At 35.1% G+C, this 25855-nt stretch overlaps 1 protein-coding gene across 34 annotated transcripts in view; it reads left to right on the forward strand.

Moving 5' to 3' along the window:
- KCNMA1 (potassium calcium-activated channel subfamily M alpha 1) overlaps positions 1 to 25855 on the forward strand; it is a 476353-nt gene that overhangs the window by 276092 nt on the left and 174406 nt on the right. For 33 of the 34 annotated variants that reach the window (XM_071811786.1, XM_071811785.1, XM_071811784.1 and 30 more), the window contains one exon: positions 21867 to 21942. In XM_071811786.1, the coding sequence (XP_071667887.1) occupies positions 21867 to 21942 (76 nt within the window). Of the gene's footprint in view, positions 1 to 12886; positions 13434 to 21866; positions 21943 to 25855 lie in introns of those variants that run through there. The other variant, XM_071811797.1, reaches the window with a different exon arrangement.

A 25855-nucleotide genomic window follows, 5' to 3' on the forward strand; every position in this document is an offset into this window, starting at 1 on the left:
ACTGTACAAAAAACTTTCTGATGATGACAGAAGGACAACTTTCCACTTCAAATGTTGGCTTCTGTGGAGTGGAGAGAATCTTCCCAAGGGAAGAATGATAACAGAAGGGGTGGAGTTTCTAACTCTTGAGATTTTACAGGTAATTTTGACAGTTAATTTTAATCAAGTGATTTTAATGCATAGCTGAGTCTGGATACTGTCTTTATAGTCTAAGTCAAGGTAGGCCCTAAAGGTTGTTGGATGAAAACAAAACTTTGCAATGGGAAAAATAATGCCATGGTAAAGCTCTGTGGTGTTTTTTAACACAAGGTCATAATGATCTGAGGATCATAAATAAGTTTCAGATTCAGACCTTTGTTTCCCTGGATAGCTTCCAGTCTGCTAAGTTGGAGACCCCTGCAGAGATGAACAACTTTCAGTTGTATTCAGTAATGATTTACAAACACTACATGCACCACTTAAAAGTGTTATTCTGTCTCCTATGGTAGGAAAGGCAATTCAGATAACTGAAATGCCTTTTATTGTGTACTTGTATGCTTATGGAAAAGGAAATATTGATTTTATGGGCAGACTGTATTGGAATAAATTACCTTGATAGGATGGTATTGTTAGAGGAAGATTAAACATGTAAAATATGATCTTGGCTTCACATTTACAAGGACACGTGAATGAGGAGCAATCAGCCTTAGAACTACAGTGATTTAAATAAAACCTAATGTATGGATTTGATAGTGTCTCATATTATTGAATCACATACATTAAAGATAAAAGAGACCTATTAAACAATACATTTCCTTTTCCCGACCATGTGTTTTCAGTTCTTCATCTATTCTACTATACAAAATTTCAAGTGATTCAAACTCTTTGATTCCTAATAGATTCAATTGTCAGGAAGACTCTATTGTCCTTCTTCCATGGTGTCCCATTTAGTTTAGGCTGTTGCTGAAGCTGCACTATTTTTTCAGAAAAAAATTCAAGATTTACAGCAGGGAAAAGAAGACAGATAGCCTGGACACATGCACAGCATAGTGAACAAATCTCTTTGTGTGGTGATCAGCATAGGTATGGAAATAGGGGATCCTTTTTTCCAGTCTGCTCAGATTCTGTCCAGGTCCTGCTACAGACATCTCAAGTAATTTTGGATGAGGCTTGTGGGTCTCTGCTTTGAATTCCTGATCTGAGAAGACAGTTTCCAGCATGTCTGGTGGACATTCAACTATTTTTTTGTGAGTCAGAGAATGGAATCGGTTTCCCTCTGTGGAAAGATAGAGGACTTCAGAGAAAAAAAGTGTCTTATTAAGATGCTTAAGCTGACGGTGTGAATGCCTCCTGGCCATCCAGTAAATGTGCTTCAAGATGAAGCTTCAGTTACAAATCTGCCACATGAAAGCAACATTTGATTCAATACCCTGCAGCCTTTTTTTGACATAACCTCTAGAGAACAGCTTGACCTGAAACCATATTTGAATCTGCAAAGCATTTGGAAAACATATACCTTTTAATGGAACTTAGAGCAGTACCTCGGTTAGTTACACTGTCACAAAGAAATGCTCTGGTAACTAAACTGTAGGGGTACCAGTGTGGGAGAGGAATTATGAGCTACAGAACTTTATAATCATTTACTATCTTTTTATGCATCCCCAGGTCTCAAAACTATTTCTTTCTCAGCACCTTAAAGTTGCCATGATTTGGTTGGCTAAGTATTGTGCATGTCTGCCATCTATCGGCTAAAACTTTGAATACACATCCAAATTCTACAATATTTCTTACAAAGCTAGTGTGTTTTATACAGCTTTAAAGCCTTTTGACATTTTATAATGCTTACACTATAAGTTATTTTTTATATAATAGAAGATACGTTTTGTAAAATCTCCTAGGAGAATTGTATTTTATGTATATGCTCATATACACTGCTTTTCTGTAAAGTAACATTTCTTCGTATTCTTCAAATGCCTTCAAACAAGTATCAGAATGAATTCAATGAAAGTAGCTCTGAATACTCAGCCTGTTTGGTGATTCAGCAATTATATGTCATTGAATGGACTGCATCACATATGCATTAGATTGAAGACAACAATTTTCTGGTTTCTTCCGGCTGCTGTGATCAGTTCAGTTTTCAGACAGCATGTACATTTTCACAAGGTACCAGTTCAAGTGAAACTTCACAACAGGCTTTTGAGTTGTTACAATATTGATAGCAAAAGGTAACCTTGTCACAAATATGTACCAATTATTATGAATATTGTTGAATGCAAGTGCAATGCATTCACCTCTCTTCTCCACTGATGAGAACTCAAACAAGATAGTTAAAAGACACATGGAGCAAAGCAGCAGCACAGGGACAGTATTAGTCTCGAGTGTCATTAGTTCCTGTCATCTAGCTGACATTCATATAAACTGTGTGCTTGCTTCCTTTCAACTCTGAATTGAAAGCAAACTGGATAATTTAAATTGTGTTCTCTTCCCAGTCTGTCACTGCAACCTGTATTTAATACTGCTTAGAAAATTGACCCTAAATTAATTCTGTTTTCTAGTGTACTCTGATTGGGAGGGGTCATAGAGAGGGGCGTACCTTGATTTTTTCCTGTGTGAATGAGTGGCAAGCTTAGCCCAAAACTAGTCATCCTCTCTGAATGTTGAGGAACTATTGCAAGTTAATATCATAGCTGATACCAGTTATGTTGCTGTAAATAGAAGTGCTTCCTAGTTTAGCTGGCTGGCTGGACTACTTAGACCTCTTGCATTTTTTCTCCAAGAGAAAAAAACCAAACCCTTGATTGAACAAGAATGCATCTTTAGTGGAAAAAAAAATCCAGCCCTAAGTTTATAGTTACCTATAGACAAAAGTGTATAGTTTGATACCATGCTGCTTTACACGTGATCCCAAGCCCTGCTTGTCACTAGCTTGTTCTCTTCATTATCAAACATTATATCCTCTAGTATCACTGGTTAACTTTATTAGCGTGGATTTTACTTTTCCCCCAGAAAATTAATAGAAGTATTAAATAACTTAAGGTCAAGAACATATCCCTGAGAAGACTTTTAGGGAAGATATGCCAGATTCATTTCAAGACTTAATGGTTCTTGGTCTGTTCAATGAGTGCTATGGCAATGCAAACTATAGCAGTTTTTATAGCTTTGTCACTCAAACATGACAGTTAATGGAAAAACCAATGGGATGTTTTTCTAAAATGTATACCCAAATATAATTCTTTACATTGACCACTTAATTCCTTTGTAGTAGAAGTCTTTGTTTTGTCTGAGAGAGATTGACAGTCTTATAGTTACTTCTTTTAAACATGGAAATAACATTACCTTTCTTAAATGTTTCTGGAACTTCTATATATTATATGTGCCAGACTTACTGAAAACTAACATTAAGTAATCCACAGAGTGGATACATTTTAAAACTGTTGGATCCACATTACCCAGACATGATCACTTAAAAATGTCTGGCTCAATGAATGTGTTTGTTAGTATTCTCCATAGTCATGTTAGGAAGGCAAGTATGCCATCATTACGTGATTGGCTTTTCCTTAGCTATAAAATAAAATATATATCTGGGACACTTATGCTTTTTCTCAATTATTACTGAAATGTACACCATGCTGCTAGTATAGAATGTTACAATTAAGATGTCTTTTAATTACAATGTAGCAAGTGCATACTTGGATATGATAGTTCATAAACACTTTCTTCTTTTTGAAAATTGATGTTTTTAAATACAAAATATGTATTAATATTTTGACTTCTGTGGTGTTTGGTGATTTTTTTTTTTAAGGAACAATAAATATACTCAGTATTTTAATATAAACAACCTAAATTTGAATTCTGTAATCACTTTTTCCTTGTCTGTCAAGAAGTCATACAGACAACTCTCCCTTCAATGAAATACTCTTATGATTCATTTGTAGTTATAATATTTAGAACTTCCAAAAGTATACTAATTTTCTTTAGCATCTGTTTTTTTCAGATAGATATTTCTGTCGTGTAAGCCAAACTTTTTCTTTCCACGTGCAGTAGGCAAAGTAACATAAGCAGCTAGATTTTATGTCATCTCATATACCCATGTCATCGGTGGTAAATGTTCTAGTTCATATTTTTTTCTGAACATCAATTCATGAACATTCATGATCATGGTCTGCCAAATTTAATGATTCAGAAACACAGAATGTCACTTTGGTATAGATGGACTGTGTGAAATTCTAAGTACCTTATAATAACTGCTTTTAACTTTTTCATTTATATTTCATTCAGTCATACTCCTTCTAGGATAATAATAGGATCGTAATATCAAGTATATGGGATTTATGCTGAAAAATAAATCACTGCAATTCCTTTTAATAGCCAAACATTTGGCATTTTTTTTTTGTAAGATGTCATGTAATTTTCTTCTCCCCGTATCTCTTGTCTAATCAAAATATGTTCTCAACATCTGCATGTTATGTGAAAAAAACACACTAATGTTTTCTTTTTACCCTGCTTTTGATTATCAGTTTAATTACTGTATGACTTTTCTTGTGTCCTCTAATGATTTCAGTATTCTTTCAGATTCTGCGAGTAAGTCCCTTCTGTTCAAATGAAGTCTAACCAAACCATACAGTTTTGTCTATCATAGAGAATGGAATAGTGTTCTAAAAGAAGAAAACCCTTTCCCTCAAACTGCTTAGGGATCCCATAGTTCACTTAGGCTGTCTTTTGTCATTTGTATTCCTTTGCATATGGGGCATTTAAAAATGCTACTTGTAGTGTCCAAAAAGATCACTGCATTATCATTAGTCAGATGTTTTCCTAATTTACCTCTACTACCTACAGCATGTAACTAACCTGCACACTTTCCTGACTGGTAATGAGAGAGAGAATTTTTTAAATTTAACTGACTGTTTCTTATCTTTAAAAGTCAGCTGAAAGACCAGTTAAAAATAAAACGTAATGTCTTGGCTCCAAGAGAGTATGCTAACTTGTGCAGTAACTTGTAGGTATTCATCTCTCTGTTCATTATTATATTATTCATTTTTCCGCTGATATCATCTTTCACTGATTTCTTGGTAACTTTAAAAAAATACATTGAATCTGAGTAACATTGTTGCAGAGTGTGATCTTCTCAGCTTTCAATTTTCAATGCTTGTTGTTCACACTATTTTGTATTTTACAAGCAATACAATTACTATCTGCACAATCCCCAAACCAGAAGACCTTATACCTAGAATGTGAGAGTTTATATTCTGGTAATTTTAACATAAGTTTTATGATTTCTCATTACTGTTTTTGAGCTTCAATTCATTTTGTAATTCTAAGCATCTAACTTCTGTGACAGAGCTTAAAGGTTCTTTTTATCTTTTAAGCCCTGGACTAAATGTACTGAGATGTCCATGTAGCTCTCATTAATTCAGCATCAGTTGTCTAAAGTGCTCTGTGGTGCATGAGGCTTGGTTTGTGTGGAATTAAGAAAAGATGCATTATGCAGTTTAATGAATTTAAAAAAAAATGTGTTCTGACCTTTTAGTAAGACTGAACTAGTCAAAGTAAATCCTCTTGAGGCTGGAATTGATATAAACTGATGCAAAGATAGTTGGTATCTCACTAGAAAGATTAGAAGTTAGGAATTCTGTATGAGACTTCAGAAAGTTCATATAGTGGCTGTTCTTACTGAGTATCAGAGAGCTCTGAATGAACTTATGTACTCAACTGAGACTGAAGGTTTATATAAACCAGATCATTCATATCCCTTCTGTAATCTTTTGCCAATTTCTCCATTCAACTTCATATATATGAATCTAAGAAAAGTTGAGAGAGGATTTGATTCAGATTTTCACTCATTATAATTCCAAAGTCAAAAGGGAAAACATCATTAATACATTTCTTTAGATGCACTGCTTGACTAGCACCTGATGGGGCAAAATGACATTGGAATTAGGTAAAATCACTTCTTGTGCTTCTATTCTTCAGGTATCAGTATGAGCAAAATTCTGACCTTCCTGCTTATGTGACATTTCAGAAGTAACAGTTGGATGAATAATAGTTTGTAACAAAGCTACATTCCCCCCAGTCTGTTCCTTGGTCCACTATTCAATTTTCACAATTTCAATAATTTGCCATACAAAGTAAGGTGACATGTGAGAAAAAAAAAAAAAAAAAAAATTGGGATATATAGAGAAGTGTTCTTTCAGCTAAACTATTTAAGGCTTTTTCTGAGGTTTTGGACTCAGGATATTTATACTATCTGGCAGAGTTTTGTACAATATTAACTTAAGCCAAGAAAGCAGTATCTTTCATAGTTTGCCACTTTTTACCACTTGTTTCACATTGATTTTTTGAATGCCTAAGGTTCTCTAATACTTCTGTATTTATAGTGTCCATGCTTACAGGATGCAGGGCTTATTCTTGATTCACTGCTGACTCCCAGACATTTAGCATTCATCGACCTTGTTGTCACCTTTAGCAGTGTTTAGTATCACACCATATCAGATTTGTAGCGTCATAGAATGTCCTGAGTTGGAAGAGATGCACAATAAAATAAAACCAGAAACAGAGCAGACAAAATCCTGTCCATAAATGGCAGGACATTTCTCTGCATCACAAAAGTGTCTCTGAAGCTATTGACTCCTTTGTAACTACTTGCACTGCAGTGGTTTATTTGATGGATTGCCAGAAAGTCTTTGCCAATAAAGCTAGTGAAGCTCAGAGGGCAGTGTTCGTTTGTTCTTTATAAGTGCATACTTTTCAATTTTTCTGCTGCTTTTTCTAGTTTCTTCTGCTCAGAGAACACTGTAATATGGAGCAGTGTTAAATTACTAAACTTTGGAGTGCTTTTTTTTCATTCAGGCATTTAGTTTTTAATTATTATTGAAATCAGTAAATTGCATTCGCCAATTTTATATAGGCATATGTTAGTTATGAAACATTTTGATCTAAATATCTCTACCAATCTTACTTCTTAAATATTAAATATATATTAAAGGGATATGAAGCCAAAGAATTTGAATTTTCTTTGTATTTTAGGTTCTGACTATCTAAGCTTATCTTGTCTTCAAAATTGCATAGGCATTTGCCAGAAGTAGACTTTCTTATGAAATCTCTATAGTTGCTACTTCAGGTCAAAAGCTGAAATATTGGAAAAGCAGCCTATTTGACTTTATCAGCTCTTTTATTTGTTGCTAGTAAAAATATAGCAGATGGCAGATAAACATCAAAAATAGAATAATGCATCTTTAAAAATAGCATTCTGTGGCGGTTGAGACAGACAAATGACATAGACCAGGTTCTTCCTGGATGAAAGGAGTAGATGCCATTTATTGCCACAAGTGCATTTTTATACAGTTTTACCAGTTCATGTGTCTCTTCACTGTTGATTACAAGTTACAGCAGTAGCATCTCATTGGGTATTTTTGCCATCATCAATATTACTCTTTTACTCCCTTCTCTCTCACGGGTACATCCTTAATATTTCCGGGTAGTCCTTTCTTCCCATCTTTCTCACGGGTAGGCCTTAATATCTTCAAGGCTAATTTCTGTTCCCATGCCCTCCATCGGGGAATCCAAGGACCCACCGTAGTCCCCCACCATATTCAAACATCAAAAAAATGTTTTTCTATGTAACTAAAACTCCCAGTATATAAAACTTTTTTTTTTTTTTTTTTTTTCCCTTCCCCTAAAACCATTTTCTTGTTTCAGTTTATACAGGGAAATAATTTTGCCTTCTTTTTTAAATCAGCTCCTATAAAGTAAGGCAGATGGAAGTGTGCTGTACAGGGGGCAGGTCTAGCACACAGCATTTTGTTGAGCAACATCCTGTAAGGAGAGCTGTTTAAGCTGCTATTAAAAGTAATAATGTTGTAGCTTCATTCTGGGGGTTTACCTGAAAAGAATCAATTATTTAGTATCTTAACTGTCAAGTTCAGTTTCAAGAAGTTTTGCGTTTAAGCCAAGATATCTGCATAATCAAAAGTAAAATGTAGTCCTTCATAAGCAAAGATGACTGAGATTAAAATTAGTTTTCCAAGGTCCTCAAAACTCTCCATTGGTTATTTCTCCATTATCTCCTAGTTGCTCTGCTGCTCAGTATAAATTATCTGTCAGCTCTAATGTCTTCTGAATTGCTGGTTATGTTTTCCTTTGATCAATCCCTTACTCTGTGGAACATTTTCCTTCAGAACTGTGGAAAGTTTTGTGTACAGGTGTGCTCATGCTGTGCTACAGAGATACACTGGTTCCTTTCCAATCACTGTGCATCCAGCAGTTAATGCCAATCTCATTCATCCACACTGCAGCCCCTTGGTCATTCAGTGTCATGTACTTGAAAATATAGAATAATTTCAGTTGATGCTCAATTTGGGGGTGCAGATGCATACCTCCATAGTCTAGCAGAAAGGTCTTTTATTGCTATGAGCTAGCTATAATGTTAGGGATCAAGTACAGCATTGACACTGTGTGCTGATTTTCGAGTGGATACTATTTTTACATTGTATCAGTTTGCTTGCTTTTACTTAATTCTGATCTAGGATGCTTTTCTGTGAGTTAAGTGAGTCAGTGAAGTTCAAGAATGTAATTCTTCTTCAGCCTTGTGACAGAAGAAGAAAAAATCATAGTGGGATGAACATAAAATCCTAATACAATTTGAATGCCTTTTGCAGCCTTTGTGGGCTTTTTTGTTGCTATTGCTGTTGTGTTTGTGATGGTTCTGTTGGTGGTGTTTTGTTGTTTGGGGATTTTTTTTTTTTTTTTTTTAAATAATTCAACATTTGTGATCCTTTCCTATTCAACATCCAACTTCCATAGCTGTTACTATAACACTAAGTCCTGTAGGGGGTCTTGCCAGTGTTCTGTTATGTAAAGGCTGCTGGAGATATTAGCTATAATATAACATTATTTGGAAGTTCACTTCTTACTTATGCGCTTAAGTGATTAATTATGCATGTAATGGAAAAGAAAGATAATTGTTTTTTTCTGTATTAAATTATTTAAAATTCAGATACTTCTTAAGGCATAGTTAATGAAGTATTTAGTAATGGTGAAATATGTGGTTAGGACTACTAACTCTTAAGAAAAAGTTGGTTTTATATTGGTTAGTATTCAGGTGATATATATCATGATGGTGTGGCAAGTCGGTGAACAACTGTCTCTCTACATGTCAAATATTGCAAGTATAAATTCAAATAAGATGGTATAATTTGTAAAGAAAACTGTGTGATCTCAGCTTTTATTTTCTGTTAAATTCCCTATTAACACTGAATTTTGACTCTTCTGCATTGCTTCATTTTCCTTCCTATTGTAGGCAAAGTATATGTATCAGCACTGTAAAAGCAGAGACATGTAGAAAACAAAAACAAACACAGATAGATTCATCTGGATTCTCTCATGCTCACTGTTAACTTGAAAATTCATTGAAGGAAAATGATATACAATTGCATGCAAAGTGGATCACATAAGAAATATATTGCATTCAACAGAAAATAGCAAATGATACATAGATCTGGAGGAATGGCATCTAGGAAAGCATCGCAGAATAACAAAATAATTGGGGTTGGAAAGGGCCTCTGGAGATCATCTATCTAGTCCAATTCACCTGCTAAAGCAGGTTCACCGAGAGCAGATTGCACAGGGATGTGTCCAGGCGGGTTTTGAATGTCTCCAGAGAAGGAGACTCCACAACCTCTCTGGGCAGCCTGTTCCAGTGTTCTGTCACCCTCAAAGTAAAGAAGTTTCTCCTTGTATTCAGATGGAGCCTCCTATATTTCAATCTATGCCTGTTGCCCCTCATCCTATTGTTGGGCACTATGAGTACCTACTTTTCTAGGCACTGGTTCTAATCTACTCTGGTAGTGCGTAGAAATTTTCCTTATCTTTTCTTAGTGATTTGCTAACATTGGCTTATTAGTTCAATTTTTGTGCACTTAAAACTCCCTGAGAATTTGCTTCTCAGTAGGCTGATCACAGACAGATTTGCTGTCCAATATGGAATTGAAGAGAAGAGTTTTAAATGCTGTTCCCTTTACTGGATTTGTTCTTGATTCAGCCTTGATGCTGAATTGACACTTGCAGTTCTATGTATTTAAACATGATGAGATACTGAATAGGTGAAGACTACTTTTTAATTCTGGCATGGGATGAAATAAGGGATGTTGACAATTGGTATATGGACCTACATGACAAACACATTCCCAAAAAGTAGTGAAAACACCATAATCTTCGATTTGTCTGAAATTCTATGCCTAAATTCTTAATCTGACAGCTGGTATGAAATATCCTGTTTGTTGTTATTATAATCTAGATTTAAACTATATGGAAGGAGACACCTTCACTTCTCTTGGATAGGCATAAATATATTATGAAGCTTGGCACCCATCTGGTCAGAAAACTGATCTTTTTTTTTTGTTGTTTTCATAACCCTTTTTTCATAATTAATATATTTGTATCTGCTCATATCTATTCTATAAATATTTTTTGTGCAATTCAAAGGCTAAAGAAGGTTCAATGGCTAGGATGCATTAAATTGTACCAGTTGATTAGAACTTGAAATACTTGACTCCTTTTCAAGTTTTATTTCATAGCACGCTCATTGCTTCTTTGGCAGTTATGGCCCATGCCTTGTGACTCACAGGAGCAAAGACAGGCAGAATTGCAAATCTTTTTTTAAACCAACGTCCTGCAGCATGAGTCAGTCTTTAGATCTGCCCTTTGTCCTTCCCTTGTCTTTGTTCTTCTCATTTGTCCTACCTTACGGTTATAGCCTCTCAGAATAGCATATTCCTGATTTTAGTGCAATTTGTTCCTGATGAATGCCAGGGAAAATTATACAGGATGCTAACTTGTCATTGTCCGGGAAGTGGAACTACTGTATATTGAGTTAGAATGGGCACTTCAAAAAACAAACCCCAAGTTTCCAACCTTCAGTGGCATCTGTCTACAAGGTTAGCTTGTTGAGGTGTAACCTCATAATTACAAGGGTCATCTTGGTTTTTAGTAGCATAATCAGTAAAGTTTTACTACAGAGATAAATTTTCTGTAATCTGATTTTACATCTAATATGAAAACATTTGGCCAACTAAGGTAGATAATATAGATGGTAGAGAACTGTACTCTCACTGAAAACAATAAGCTCTCTTTTCTAATCAGGTTGTAGAACAAAATGCTAAATAACATTCCATAGGAAAGCACGGGAAAGTAATACGAAGATCTTTGTGTGGCTCTGTTTGTGATGCTGAGTAGTGCTTCTTAGCACAATATGTCATCATCCTCCTGCTGTTGAAATTTAAATTCATATTTTTGACTCGTAGAACAGGTTTCCTTTACATTTGTTTCCAGTTTTTGTCATTTTGTCATGTTTTCAGATTTTGGTGTATGCAACAGTTAGCAATGCACTGACAGAAAAAGGGAGAAAACTGATAAAATTCTGAATATTCAAGGGAGATGAGAGTTAAAGGAATACTGTCAAATTACTAAAACCAAAATATAGGTTATGTAACCTAAATGGCTTGGCTCTTGTTATTTATTGGGTACTGTTCTCCTTAAGAGATGTTCCAGGTTCACAAGGTAAATGGATCCTGCACCCAAGCATTTGCTGTACTAAGTAAAAAGTACACTAATGATAAGTTTAAAATTGGATAACGAGACTATAATACCATTCAAGATGAAATACAAAAAAAGAAAGTAAAATAGATGCCTTATATGGTAAAAAGTAAGCAGGACATTATTTCAGTTTGAGGTGTACAAGATGTAACTAGTAACACAGATAACTACTAACTTCTTGAAATCCTTTCAATTTGAGAAGAATGATTAAAGTGCTCACAGATATATTATATGTATGTCTGTGCACATATGTATAGTATTAAAAACTGTTCCCAGCAGATTCAATGGAACTTTACTATTGTGACCAATGGGAACATGACTAGGTTCCTTGTAAGAACACAAAGGTTACAATGTAAAGGAGTCATAGAAGTGATTTGCCTCTGATTCACTCATTGTGTGTTACTTGAAATTTGAAATTTGTGTGTGCTGTTCTCCCCATTTCCATAGTTGGCGTTGTCACACTTTAATAACATTTCCAAAATTCTTTGAGATGCTGTACATTTCCTATAAGCACATGGTGCAGTCTATTTTTGTGTCTGCTTTATACTCCAGATGGCATCAATATATTTTTGGCATATACATCTTTGTGGCTCCTCTGGGTACAAAAAAATAGGAATGATAAGCATATTCCTCGTAATGAAGATAGCTTTTCAGGATGAAGTTTGTATGTTATGCTTAAGGCAGGAAAGTTGACTAAAAAACCATAACATATTTCATGGAAGGTAATATCACATATTTATAGTACATTTTATTTTAAAGAGTTTTTTCTGATTGAATGACATGATAGCTGACTGAACAAAAATCCACTTTTGTGAACATTCACAGAGCGAACCTGCTTGAGAGAACTAATACGGTCTATTCTTTGTGCTCTTGCTTGATGGATTTTTTTTTTTCCCCCCACCCAGTAATATAGCTGTCATTAACTGGGATTAAATGAGCGGTTGTTGTGTTTGGATTTTTTATTTCATCTGGGATAAATCCTGTAAGAGTTGCCTGATTATCTGACCTCTGCCTTCTGCATACTGGCTTTAACTCAAAGACAGATACGTAAAGTTGCCAAAGAAAATAATACACAGTGAACAACTCCCTTTATGCAAATGAACTACAACTATATTCTTTATCACAGTATGTGTTCATTCTAAGTGAACAACAACATCTTTGTGGGTTTTCTATCGATGGGTGTGGTTCTTTAATGTATCTGAAAGAAGCTTATGTGGTAATATCCGGATAGAAGATGGCTTTTAAGCTCTAATACATAATGGATCAGAGGAGCATCTGCACTGCCTGCCTGCTTCTGTAATTTGTTTTGTCCATCCAGTTCATGATATTCTAGTTTGTTTTGTGAGGCTGAGCTTTGCATTTGAATTAATTCTGTTGTTTCATGCTAACAGAAATGGGCTAGATGACACTGAATTATCTTTTGGTAGCAACATATAAAGGTGAAGTTTGCATTATCCTGTGTTCAGTTAAATAAATTTGCTTCCAAAGAGAAGTTCTGTTAAAGAAAAACCTCTGAGCTCTCTCTCCATGTTGATATTCAATTAGCAAAGACAAGGGTAAATGTATGACTGTCTTCGCTGTTGGTTGATGCTGTGACTGAAGACTGGATCACAACACTTACATGCAGTGCTTCTGAAGCTGAAGATACATAATTATGATTCCCAGCAAGATTTTAGTCTACCACAACCCTTCTGGGGGCACGCGTACAGAAACTTATAGAAGTACTAGAAGGCGTAAAAAATCTCTTGGAGAATTGTTCCAAAATGGATATCGTGTCAAAGCTGGTCATAGTATCCCTGAGAAGGAAGAACAACATACTTTTCGAAACTCCTTGGTGTCTTGTTATAGGGTCGGCTCGTACTGGGGTAAGATCTAATTCTAAATATTGCATTCGGAACTGTAGTTGTGATTCTCTCTCTGGTGCTAGTGTTATTCTTTTCTAAAAAGGTATTGTATTTATTTTTCAGCTTCAAAATAGTGTTACAGGAATTCATTTGCTTTATAGGAAGAATTCCTTCTGAAGCTCTCATGCTGTAATGTGTCCATATCTCCAGTACCTCATCAAAGGGGTTCGGTGTTCACCTAGAATCAAGTAGTCCAGCCTTTATTGAAGGACGGAATGTAATAATCTACACGGAGTTACTAAGGAATTATTTTTAAAGCTTCTGTCGTTAGTTTGACAGGTGTAAAAGTTAAAGAAGTGTGCAGCAGAGAGATTTATTAACAAGTATTTGGTACTGTATTGTTTGAAAGCAACTACTGTACAACCTATGTAGATTCTGAACTTGGTGCAGTTTTGCTGTCCTGGTTCACAGTGTATTGACTTTTTTCATGCTGTGGGCTGTTTTTGCTGCTTGTACACTTATGTAACAGAGGCAGGGAAAGGTGTCAAAGTATTTTGGCTGTTTTGCTTCCAATGAATGGCAGATTGTTTTTCTCCATGCTATTTCTTCTTGTCTTGTTCTTTGAGCAAACCTATCTACAGGGAATGAAATCTCAAGTTGCTCAATTGCATTGTGTGAAGGCTTTCAGGATAGGACTATTTTGCACCCTAAGAATTACCCCTCCTTTATATGCATCTCAGAAAAGGTTCTGTTTTCCTAAATATAGATTCTGCTTTTTTTAAGTCTTCCGTAAACCATATATTCTTAATCAAATATAGGGTAGAACTAGCCATGGATAGGTGTGATGATGAATGGGTGAATGGTTTGTCAGGAATATAAATCCTATACAGAATGTCTGTGGTCTGAATGCTTATACCAATATTTTGGATGTGCTGTTGACAGAAAAAGCAACATATGACAATAAGAAAGGGATTATCTATCTCATTGATGAGAAAAAACGTAATGCTCGATGGTGTTCTGGTAGATTGACCCCTCATGTTGAATGAAGAAGTATCTCAATTCCTGTTTTTATTTTTCAGAATCTCATTAAAGACAAATAAGTTGTCATGATTTCCTCCTACTTCCCTTTATAGATTTAAAAATGTAAATTTCCTTTTTGGGGTGTTGTAACCTATGGGTAGTCCTGATTGCTGCTGTATATTAATCCAGTGGGAAGATCAGTTTAGCCAAGAGACGGCAAAACTAACTGACAGGCAGGGAAGTGCCATATTTCAGCACCCTTAAGACTGTAAAGTCAAACAAAGCTTAAAATAATGTAGTTTGTTTTGCTGAAAACTTTACAGAGAAAATAATTTTCTATGGTAATTGCATTGCCACTGGCACATAGTTTATTGCTTATGTTTATATTACTGTTCTGGTCTAAGGAATCTTTTTACTGTGTCTTAGTAATGAGTATTGGTATTTGCCCCTCACCTCACAGAACTGAACAAGTGTGAAGTGAAATGAGTACAAATACTCCTGTTGTATTCTAGATCTAGCAGAGTATTTCAACATAACATATTGTTTCCTTTTGCACAACTTATTGATTTCTGTAATATTTAAGATTTATTTCAGTTTTTTGGGTGGTATTTGGCCTCTCTTAGTGGCCCTTCAAAATTGGCCTGAAAGATGTGGATGTGTCAATTCTTCATATCTAAATTCAGTGTTTAAAATTTTGGGAGGGTAGACATTTAATCTCTGGGAGTCAAACATGGTGGTTCTTGGTTTGTTTTTTTTTGTAGTGTGGTGGGTTTTGTGCGTTTATTATTGTTGTTGTTGTTATTATTATTATTATAGTTTCCAGGTCAAAAACTCAGAATCAGAAATAAAATTTCACCACACATGTTATCCAGGAAATTACCTTGCAAAAAGAATAGAACATATTTTAATTTTTCAGTGTCCTTTGAAAATGGTCCTTCAGCAGTACAGGCAGCACAGGTAGTGAAACATTTTCACAGTAAAAAAATAATCCTGTGGTATACTTGCAGGTTGATTGGAATTGTTACACCTACAACCCAAATTATTGTACTAGAGGCAGAAACTATTGACTAGAATGATTTTCTCATATTATTAAAGAAAACTGGTTTGATAATCATAAAAGATTTTTTTTGTCTAGAAAGCTACGAATCTATTGGCTTTATCCTGAGCATTGCAACTCAAAAAATTTCCAGCTCAGAAGCATACTTTAGTCATCCTTTTAGAAGCAGAATACTGACAAGCTGAAGAAGCCTTTCATTTTATCTTTTTTTTTTTTTCTTTTGTGATTAGAGAGATTTTCTAGGTAAATTGAATCTTTTGATACTTTTTTTTTTTTTTTAATATAAATTATAGTATAGGAGATTATATCCTGTTTCAGTCAGATCCCGTAAGAAAATTCCAATATAAACCTCTTGCCAAGAAAAGGGTGAGTGACATGATGGAGACAAAATTACATGATGGAGCAAGTAGTTCCAGAGCATTCCATTCAGCAGTTTGCTCAATTAACGTTAGCAAGCAGGATCCTATTAAATGTGCAAAATTAGAATAGACTTTATCGTAATAAGTAAGAAACTTGCCCTATCTCAGCTATTGATTATCTAACTTAAATGTGAAACAGTTTTGTATTTATTTCATATTAGAAGAAATTATTCTTCTCCACATGTATAAAATACATTCCCAAATATTGCTAAGGAAAGAGAGAGGTATACATTTCTCTAAGTAGCTGAGACAGCTTTGGGAAAATGGGAATTTGGTTAGTGCTCCTGTCATAGAATTTTGCTTACTGTTCTTGATGCATGAACAAATATTAAAAGTTCATATTCCTGGTGAGTTTGTGGGCCTGAAAGAGATAACATCATAACTGTGAGTCAAATTAAATTTAAAAACAATGAGAGAGCATAGTATGGGGCATTGCGTTACTGATTACATGTTGTTAGTTTTCAGAGATAGGCTATCTTTTTACAAATGTTTTATGAAGAATTACTCTTGTGTTAGGCAGATCAAAATATTTTCTATTTATCTCGTTTTAATTTTGATCTTGGGTGGATACATAGTAGGCTACCTACTGAACAATTTAGGCCATTTTTGGTTTGATAACAATCTCACTGCAACAAGGTTATTGCTGTGAGGGTTACTGTGTCATCATTTTATGGATGCATGTATGATTGCAAGAACATTTTCACATGTCATTAATGCCCGCACCAGAATGAAGTGCTGTGGGGACTTTTCCTCTGGGAATTATTCAGCTGATTCATCATCCAATTGCTTAGTTCAAGCTGATATAAATAATAATACATTTAGGGGTAAATTAATTTCATCTGAGTTTTGTGCTTGCAGTTTGTTCTCACAAGCAGTTTTTTGTAGTCTCTTTGAAGAACAAAGCTGAAGTCCCTGAATTAGCTGCAGTTTTTCATAATGAACATAACAAGCTGCAGTTTTTCATAATGAACATAACAAGCAATCAATTCTGTTAAATGTTTTAGAGTGCCAAACATGCATTCAAAGCCAGCACCTCTTATCTCTTTCACGGTCAAGCTTTAGAAATAACTATTCAAGAACGGCAATTCCTCTTTCTTGCGTCACTTTAGCTGGTATTAGTGGATGTTGACAACAAACCACACAAAGTCTTCACATGATGTAACCTACGGGGGAGGTGTGTACACTAGTGCATTGTACAGTGTAATTTGTCCCTACTACTGAGAGTTGTTTTGGATGACTGACTCTTTATGTTAGTAGTGTTATGGGGAGTAAACAATGCAGGCATAGTGGGTTTCAGTTGCAAACACTGAACTGATTCTTTTACTCTCAGCCCCTGAGAGGAAGGTACTGAGTACCTGGAAACAAGGACACTGAAACCTTCCAGCTGCAGCTCTGCCCTTATCCAGTCTTTTTATGTGTTTCGTTCACATCACTTTTCAGAGTTCTTTTTTTACACTGTTCTGGAATACCCATCTCTTATGAATATTTTTGATTTTCCTTCTTTAAACAGGCTTCATCTCTGCTCAACTATAATCCTTTCAGCCCTATTTTCAAACTGTCTTTCTCACCATGGTTTATACTAAGAATGCTACTCCCAGTCTCTGCTTGTTTCGTCCTGAGCCAGGTTCTCCTTGATTCTGACATCAATATCAAATGGATTTTAAAGTACTCAGTTAGTTAGATTTTCTGCTGAAGGGGATTATAAAACTCAGAAATGATCCAGTAGATTAATGACTAAATCCAGTACCCTAACACTCTGTCCCACTGAAGCAGTCTGTACTCCTTGTTCAGCACCTGCTCAGGACCAGTGACTATCAGGGGAAACAAAATTGTTTTCCTGCAGTATTCATTCCGCTGATGGTATCTATATGAGGCAATATCTCTACATAGCTCAAAATAATATTGTATTCCAATTAGGTTTTCATTTAAAAAGACCTTTGAGAGGTACCTTGAAGCAAAACTGAGAATATAATTTTAATGGGCATTGAAAATACTTGAAACACAATTTTTATAGGCTTCAAAAGTTGTATTGTCATGAAGGGTTTTCCTTATCTCTAGTTCCTATATGTGTCGATTTATTAGAGGACTTTTTTGACTGATATAGAATATAATTTATAATAAGTACAAAATGTCAGTATTTCTAACATGACTGATGTTTCTACAAAAGCTAATTCATTATAAACACGTCTATAAAATATGAAAAGGTAGCATCATACAAGGTCACTGTAGTTTGACTATGAAGTTTTCAATATCTCATTGAACTAATTTGCCTTTTTCTGGTGCCTGCTAATAGAGGTTATGCCTTGATACTATGAACATAAGAAGAGATTCTTGTTAAATATTACTTTCTTGCTAGGTTGATGAAACTCACAGATTATTTGCAAGACAGGAAGTACAGAAGATCATATAAAATCACATGTTCATAGGAACCTAGTAGCAGAACTGTTTGAGTCTTGAGAAGAGTAGGATACTGGAGAGAATTCATTTGCCATCATCATAAGGAAAACTGTTATTTTAATTTAATTTCTGTTCTTCATATTGGAACCACACAAAGCAGGTAATACTCTGAGATTTATGATGATCAATATTTGATCATTTATGTGCAATAATTCCTTTAACTATAAAGTAATGTCCTAGACAAGATGCAGAGGTTACAAGGTGATTGTAACCTTTTATAATTACAGGCCAGTTCCATTTGTAGTTCAAGCAAACTGTTCAAGCAATCTCTCTGCTTTCATTTTTTTAAATTCTATTCTCTGAAGGGAATTCTTTAAAATAGTGTAGGCTGTAGCAAATGCAGAACTTAATCCATGATTTTCTTCTTCTAGAAAAAATACAGTGAAATCATAGTCTTTTTGTTCTATCATTCAAGTCTCAGCAACTAAAATATATCTTAAGCATTGTAAGAGTTTGGAGACAGTAATTTTCTTGCTGACTTTTATGTTTCTCAGATTTCTTTTTGAAACATTGCAATGAGTAACTCAACCATCTTATTAGGTTCAGATGCAATGTAAAACATTTGAAAGAAAAGATTTGTCTCCCAGCAGCCATTTTTCAAAAAGTTCATAGGAAGTGGAGTAAGGGGGAGATAGCTGGATGGAGTAGAGCTGAGGAAGATTAGGGTTGCTAGTAAAGATCCCTTCCCTCCCTGTCCATCTGTATCTCTTTGGACAGAACTAGCAACTGTTGGAACTACTGCAAGTGGAGCAGAGGGAAATGTGTCTCATAGTTTCAGCATTATGATCCAAAATCATCACAGAATCTTAGAATCATAGAATCATTTAGGTTGGAAAAGACCTCGAAGACCATAAAGTCACACTGTTAGCCTGAGACTGCCACATCCACCACTAAACCATGTCCCTCAGCACCACATCTACACATCTTTTAAACACCTCCAGTGATAGTGACTCATGCACTTCCCTGGTCAGCCTGTTCCAAAGTTTGCCAACCCTTTCCTTGAAGAAAATTTTCCTAATATCCAATCTGAACCTTCCCTGGTGCAATGTGAGGCCATTTCCTCTTGTCCTATCGCTTGTTACTTGGAAGAAGAGGCCAACACCCTCCATGCTACAACCTCCTTTCAGGTAGTTGTAGAGAGTGATAAGATCTTCCCTCAGCCTCCTTTTCTCTAGACTAAACTGCCCCATTTCCCTCATATGCTCCTTGAATACGAGTTGTGCTCCAAACCATTCACCAGCTTCGTTGCCATTCTTTGTACGTGCTCTGACATCTCAATGTCTTTTATGTAGTGAGGGGCCCAAAACTGAACACAGTATTTGAGGTGTACAGGGAGACTTCTCTAGACCTGGTGGCTACACTATTTCTGATACAAGCCAGGATGCTGTTGGCCTTCTTGGCCACCTGGGCACACTGCTGGCTCATGTTCAGCCAGCTGTTGACCAAGGCTCCCAGATCCTTTTCTGCCAGGCAGCTTTCCAGCCACTCTTCCCCAAGCCTGTGTCACTGCCTGAGGTTGTTGTGACCCAAGTGCAGGACCTGGCACTTGGCCTTGTTGAACCTCATACAACTGACCTCAGTCCAATGATCCAGCCTGTCCAGATCCCTTTATATGGCCATCCTACCCTCAAACAGATCAACACTCCCAGCCAGCTTGGAGTTATCTGCAAATCTACTGAGGGTTCACTCAACTCCCTCATCCAGATTATTGACAAAGGTACTAAACAGAACTAGGCCCAATACTGAGTCCTAGGGAGCACCACTCATGACCGGCCACCAACTGGATTTAACTCTATTCACCACAACACCTGGGGCCTGATCATGTAGCCAGTTTTCTACCCACCAAAGAATACACCCATCCAATCAGTGAGCAGCCAGTTTCTCTAGGAGAATGCTGTGGACAATGGTATCAAAGGCTTTACTGAGGTTTAAATACACAAAATCCATAGACTTTCCCTCATTGATTGAGCGGGTCACCTTGTCATAGAAGGATATCATGTTTTCATAAACCCGTGCCCTGATCATCTGGTTGTCCTGTGCATGCTACATGATGGCAGTCAAGATGATCATTCTCTCATTGCAAATGGATCTGAACTTTTTAATTATTAAGCATCATTTTGTGGCTTTTCATCTAAATCCCCAAATCCAGTTTTCAAATTGTGATTAATCAGAGTTCCCCATGGTCAGTAACTACAAAGAAACTTTATATCCATGTAGTACACAGACAGGAGCTACTTATAAGTCTCAACAAGAGTAAATTTTCATTTAACAACTTTACAAGAATACTGTAGAAATAAAGCCTTGATTTAAACACATCTCACCAAATGCCTCTTTGCTGTCAAAGGGAACCTCTTGACTCCAGTAAGGTGACAAAGGTTGTGACCATGTTTATAAGTTTGCCAGGACCAGTCTTTCCTCAAGTGTCTAGAAATAAAATGTGGTTTATAGCACTGGAAGTGGGTAAAGTAAATGTTAATAAGGAGGAAGTATGAGAAGAACTTACCCTGGACCTAACTGTAACAGTTGCAATACCATGTTACACAACATTTATGTAACTCTTGGCTGTACCATCTAATAAAAATTATCCTCAAAGCCTTATTTTAATTTTATAAGCTGTGCATGGGTATAATACACAATGTACTTCTATTCATATGCCGAAGATCTGCAGCCAAATTATTTACTATCAGCATAAGTCTGTTTTATAATTTAAGCCCTTAATCTATTATAGTATTTTCTTTTGCGCAAGCTCTCTCTGTGTATGTCTCACTGGTTTTGCAGTTGTCTGTGAATTGCTATCAATGCAACCTGATTTCAATACAAAAATGGTATTTCTTTGTGAAAATAATTACTTCTTTAATAGTCAAAATGTAATCTATTCCTGTAGTTATATTCTAATGGAAAGAATTACAGTATATTTGTCAGTTTTAAGAAAGAATGTGTCATTTCTCAGTTCTCCTGCGTGAGTTTTTTGGAAATAAGGTGAACATAGGGAGCAATATTAGAACAAAAGGTTTTACGTCATTAAGATTTACCAATTTAATCAGCTATATACACAGTGTACTTTATCCAGGTTATCAGATTTCTTGTCCATAATCTCTTATTTTTCACTAAGCAACGTGAGAGCTTGGAGGACTGAGGATGTTTCAGATCTGTATGTATCTTTGACAGCCTCAAAGAGAAAGACGTGCACTAGAACTACCAATAGAACCTCAGTGAGGTTTTTTTCATCTTAGCTTTCGTCTCCTCCTGTGGCTTCCTACATAAACTAAGGCTTTCTGGTAGGATGCTTCAGCTATTAAGGAAATAAGTTTAAAACAATTTTTAAAAGACCTGATAAGGATCTTGGAACCATTAAATATGGAAGAACATTTCAAAGGTATTTGACATTTTGTATGCTACCTCTGTTGATTTCATTGATCACTGTCATTGTAAGTGAAGCGTTATAATTTGAATTATTCTTTACTAGAGTTTGTTGATTTTTTTTTTTTTTTTAAACTGCAGGTTTAAGATTTTTAAGAGCCCTTAGGCTGATTCAGTTTTCAGAAATTTTGCAGTTTCTGAATATCCTTAAAACAAGGTAAGACATTTTCTTATGTACTGAGTTAGTTGCATTGGTGACAGAACAAAAATCTTTTATTGTTTGTGGTCTTAGTAATATATTGTTTACTTTTCTGGAGAGAAAAAAAAACCAACTTGTTATTTGTTCTTCAAACCTTTTTTGTGCTGATGAATGATTTATCAATGTCAGCATCTTTTGCCGTGTGACCACTCGAAGATTTTACTTCATACGTTGAAATATCTGAAAAGACTAAGTGTTGATAAATTAAAAGTAGACTGAATTATAAAGCTCTGCACTGATTAAGTATTCCTTCTTTCCACATACTCAGTCCATATTCTGCTGCCTTGGAAAAGCAGAAATCACAATTCATTCAACAGAATACAGCTAAAAATTACTTTGAGAAATAACCATTGTGGCTCTATTTCAGTTTTTGTTTTGAACTAAGCATACTTCTTCCCATCAAAAACATACGAAAAAATTCATTTTATACTCAGATAACTTTATATTGTGTTCACGGTCATTAGCATTTCTTTCAAAGTATTTTTAAAATATTCCAAGTAACCTTCTGGCTTTCACTGATTCTTCAGGCTATTAATACATGAAAGTTGTGCTGAAGCACAACTTTGAACGAAAGATCACTTTGAGGGAAAAAAAAAAAAGTAACCTCACCATGCCTTGCAGTTGAACACACATGGCCTTTCATCATTCCTTAAAATTCCCCAGCTGAAGTATTTGATCCAGCTTCCAATAATTACTGTAAACTCAGTTCCATTCTGAAATCCTGTGCTCTCTCCACTAGTCAATGATGCATGTTTGAAGGCTTTACATACAACTCCATTTACTTGCTATGTTAATTAGTAGCAATGGGAAAATACATAATTGAGATTTGTACACACTCACAGTAAACAGCTGTTTTTTCAACCCTTAACCTTGAAACTATTCTCTTTGCTATAAAATTCTCACACTGTCTGTCTTTATCTGTGTGACTCTAGGGAATCCAGTTCTTGTCAAAAAAAGGAATAAAATAATGTGCTGTGAAGATGTGGTCCAGTAGCTTGGAATGCTACCTGTATAGTAAAGGAGAGTAATTTGTTGAGGAGCTCAGAATATCTGATGAGAACAACCTGGCCAAAAGAAATAGCAGTCAATGGAAAAGCCTCCTAAACTCAAAGGATTTTAGATAAAGGCTAAAAGCCCCTTCAGAAGGGGTGGATTTGTAAACTTCCAGATCCATCAAGGAAGCGATACTGCATTAAGCACATTCAGCACATTTAAAGCTGGCTTATTCAAGATTTAAATGTTCATTTAAAATAGCATTTCTCTGATGTAAAATTTACTCTTAGCTTGGATATAATCTCTGTAATTATTTATATGAATGTCAAAGTATCTGTAAAACACAAATATTGATTATTAGAAAGCCTGTAAAGCAGAGACTCCTTGTATGACTGCTTTTGACTACAGGTATTTTAGTGTGCTTGACATTAATAACAAGTAAATACTGACAAGATGAGAAACTGATTGGGTGTAAAGGGCATTGCTGTGTTTTTAATATTTGGTGCAATTAGAGAAGAAACTTGGTCCTTTTTTTTCTTCTTTCACTCAGTAAAGAAAAAGGTTTATTCTATCCTATAAATCAAAATTACTCCTGGAATTAGTGACTGAGATATGAGGGTTAAAGCAGCATATATTATTTACACAGTGGGCAGAAGGGTTATTTCAAACACTGGAATCCAACGAAAGAAGCTAAACAGAGCAAAAATAGAGACAGTGAGAAGCCTAACAACGTAGTATGGGAGTGTTAGATAATTATCAGAATAACTGAAAAATTGTTAATTTTGTATCAAAAGAAACAGTAAGGCAAAGCAAAATCTTTCTGCAGCACATTAAAAGACTGTACTCTGACAAAGATTTTTGTTTCCCTAATTTGAAATTAAATGTATTTTACTCAATAGTTTTTGTTCCGGTGTTTTATGAAAGAGAATGAATTGTGTGGTGTTCACTTGAAAATTTCTCCATCACTTCACTATTTTTTAATATTTTTCAACAAAACTACAGAGGCTTAGGTAGGGCTCACAGGAAGAGATTTTGCACAGATGTTGGGAAGAGCTTAAAGAGAGGAAAATGTTTGTGACTAATCCTTCATCTATATTTAGACTGTGGCAGAAACACAGGAGTATTTAATAGATGAGAGATAAGGTACAATGTTTAATAAATCTGCAAAAATAAAATGTACTAAACAAGTCATGTAAATAGTTATTTTTAATGACGACTGTCATTTGCTTGTATTAAATTAATATGTGGAGACCAGCTGACACATTATTGTATCAGGAGTCACTCTTGTTCTAAATTCAGGTGAAGAATACCTTTTGTAATGGAGTTTAGCATAAGTGTACTTTCTATTATTTGGTTCAATATAGGAACCTGTTTAGAGTCCTATGCTATGACTGACTTTTATCACCAAAAAAATACAAACTTGAATCAACCATATCTTAAGAAACAGAGAAATAAGGAATATCTGTTGATGCTGGAGAACACCAACTAATTGCAGAACTTCTGACATATTATCTTATTTTTGAGGATTTTTGTATTTGTTTCCTAGTATGCACAGTTGCCCACTTCACTAACTGTAACTCTGAAAATTATTTTTAACGGAGCTGGTCTGATTAATTTTCCAGGTTCGTTTTGTTTTGTATTTTTATTGTCCTTAAAGTAGTTATAACCAGAATCATTAATTAATTATACTGCAAAACTGCAAAACTACTCCCACTAACACTGACAGTGAATTTTTCCCGATTTTTATTATTTTGGAGTGTAATGTTTTAGGAATAATAGTGATTTTTCTGAGGTGTTATTATTTCTTCAAAATATTTTCAAAAAACAAAGGAGAGCTATTTCCAATAGTTCCATGAGTGGATAGGATTATTTAGACATAGTCACACAAGGAGCTGGAGTCCATGTATATTTGTTGAATATCCTTCTTAGCTTTTGAAATCATAGCGATTTTTGTAAGAAGAGAGGGAGTGAGCCTTACTTATATTTCTTCCACAAACTTTGAAGTTTGGTTGTTATGGTGTTTTCCTGCTGAGTGGAGAGAGGTCCTTGCTTCAAAATCAGTTCTGTATACAACAGAGAACATATTGCTTAATTAGACTACAAAGAGTTTGCAGAGTTTGACTGGTAGGTTTTGTTTTTTATTTTTTTTTTATTTTTTTTTTAATAATTATTATTTTTTTTTAAGAAAAATGTGAATGTGGAGTATGAAATACTCCAGGAAATACTCTAGCTCCGTATGAATTTCCACAAAGAATTTCATAGGAGTTCAAGCAAGCAGAGTAATAGCAAAATTATATAGGACTTTACACATGAAGTGTAAAATACTTAAGTTATTTAATTTGAGAATCATAATTTTTTCATAAAACCAGCATGACATATGGATTGACTGCAATAGTTCAATAATTGTTTGCTATAACTGTAGGGAAATATTATAGTCTTGCCCCGTGGTCATGTATGCAACTGTTAACGTGTGCTGAGTATGCAAGAAAAACATTCTCTTGCTGTTAGTTTTTGAAGCCTCCACAAGTCTGGGATCAAAAGCACAATGAATATAGAAGAAGCTTAGAAGCTACAAAAAATGAAATAATTCAAAAACCATCAGTCAGTTGTATGTATGGATGCAGTGTTCAGCAGCTAACATTAATTGGCATTTCTCAGTTTAATTCATTGGCCCTGCATGGATGTATTCCAGAATGGCAGAATATTTAAATATAAATAATTGCTGAGGTGTATAGTAATGAAAAATGAGTAGGTGAGTGTACTGAGAAGCACTCAAATAATTTGTGAATCAGCATTATTTATTTCTATTTGATTGTGACTACAGATGTAGTTAATGTTTCCATTTGTCTTTGTCCTCTCAAATGTATGGGAATTTTTC

The sequence above is a fragment of the Patagioenas fasciata genome, chromosome 8 (genome assembly GCF_037038585.1).
Source record: "Patagioenas fasciata isolate bPatFas1 chromosome 8, bPatFas1.hap1, whole genome shotgun sequence".
NCBI classification, from domain to species: Eukaryota; Metazoa; Chordata; class Aves; order Columbiformes; family Columbidae; genus Patagioenas; species Patagioenas fasciata.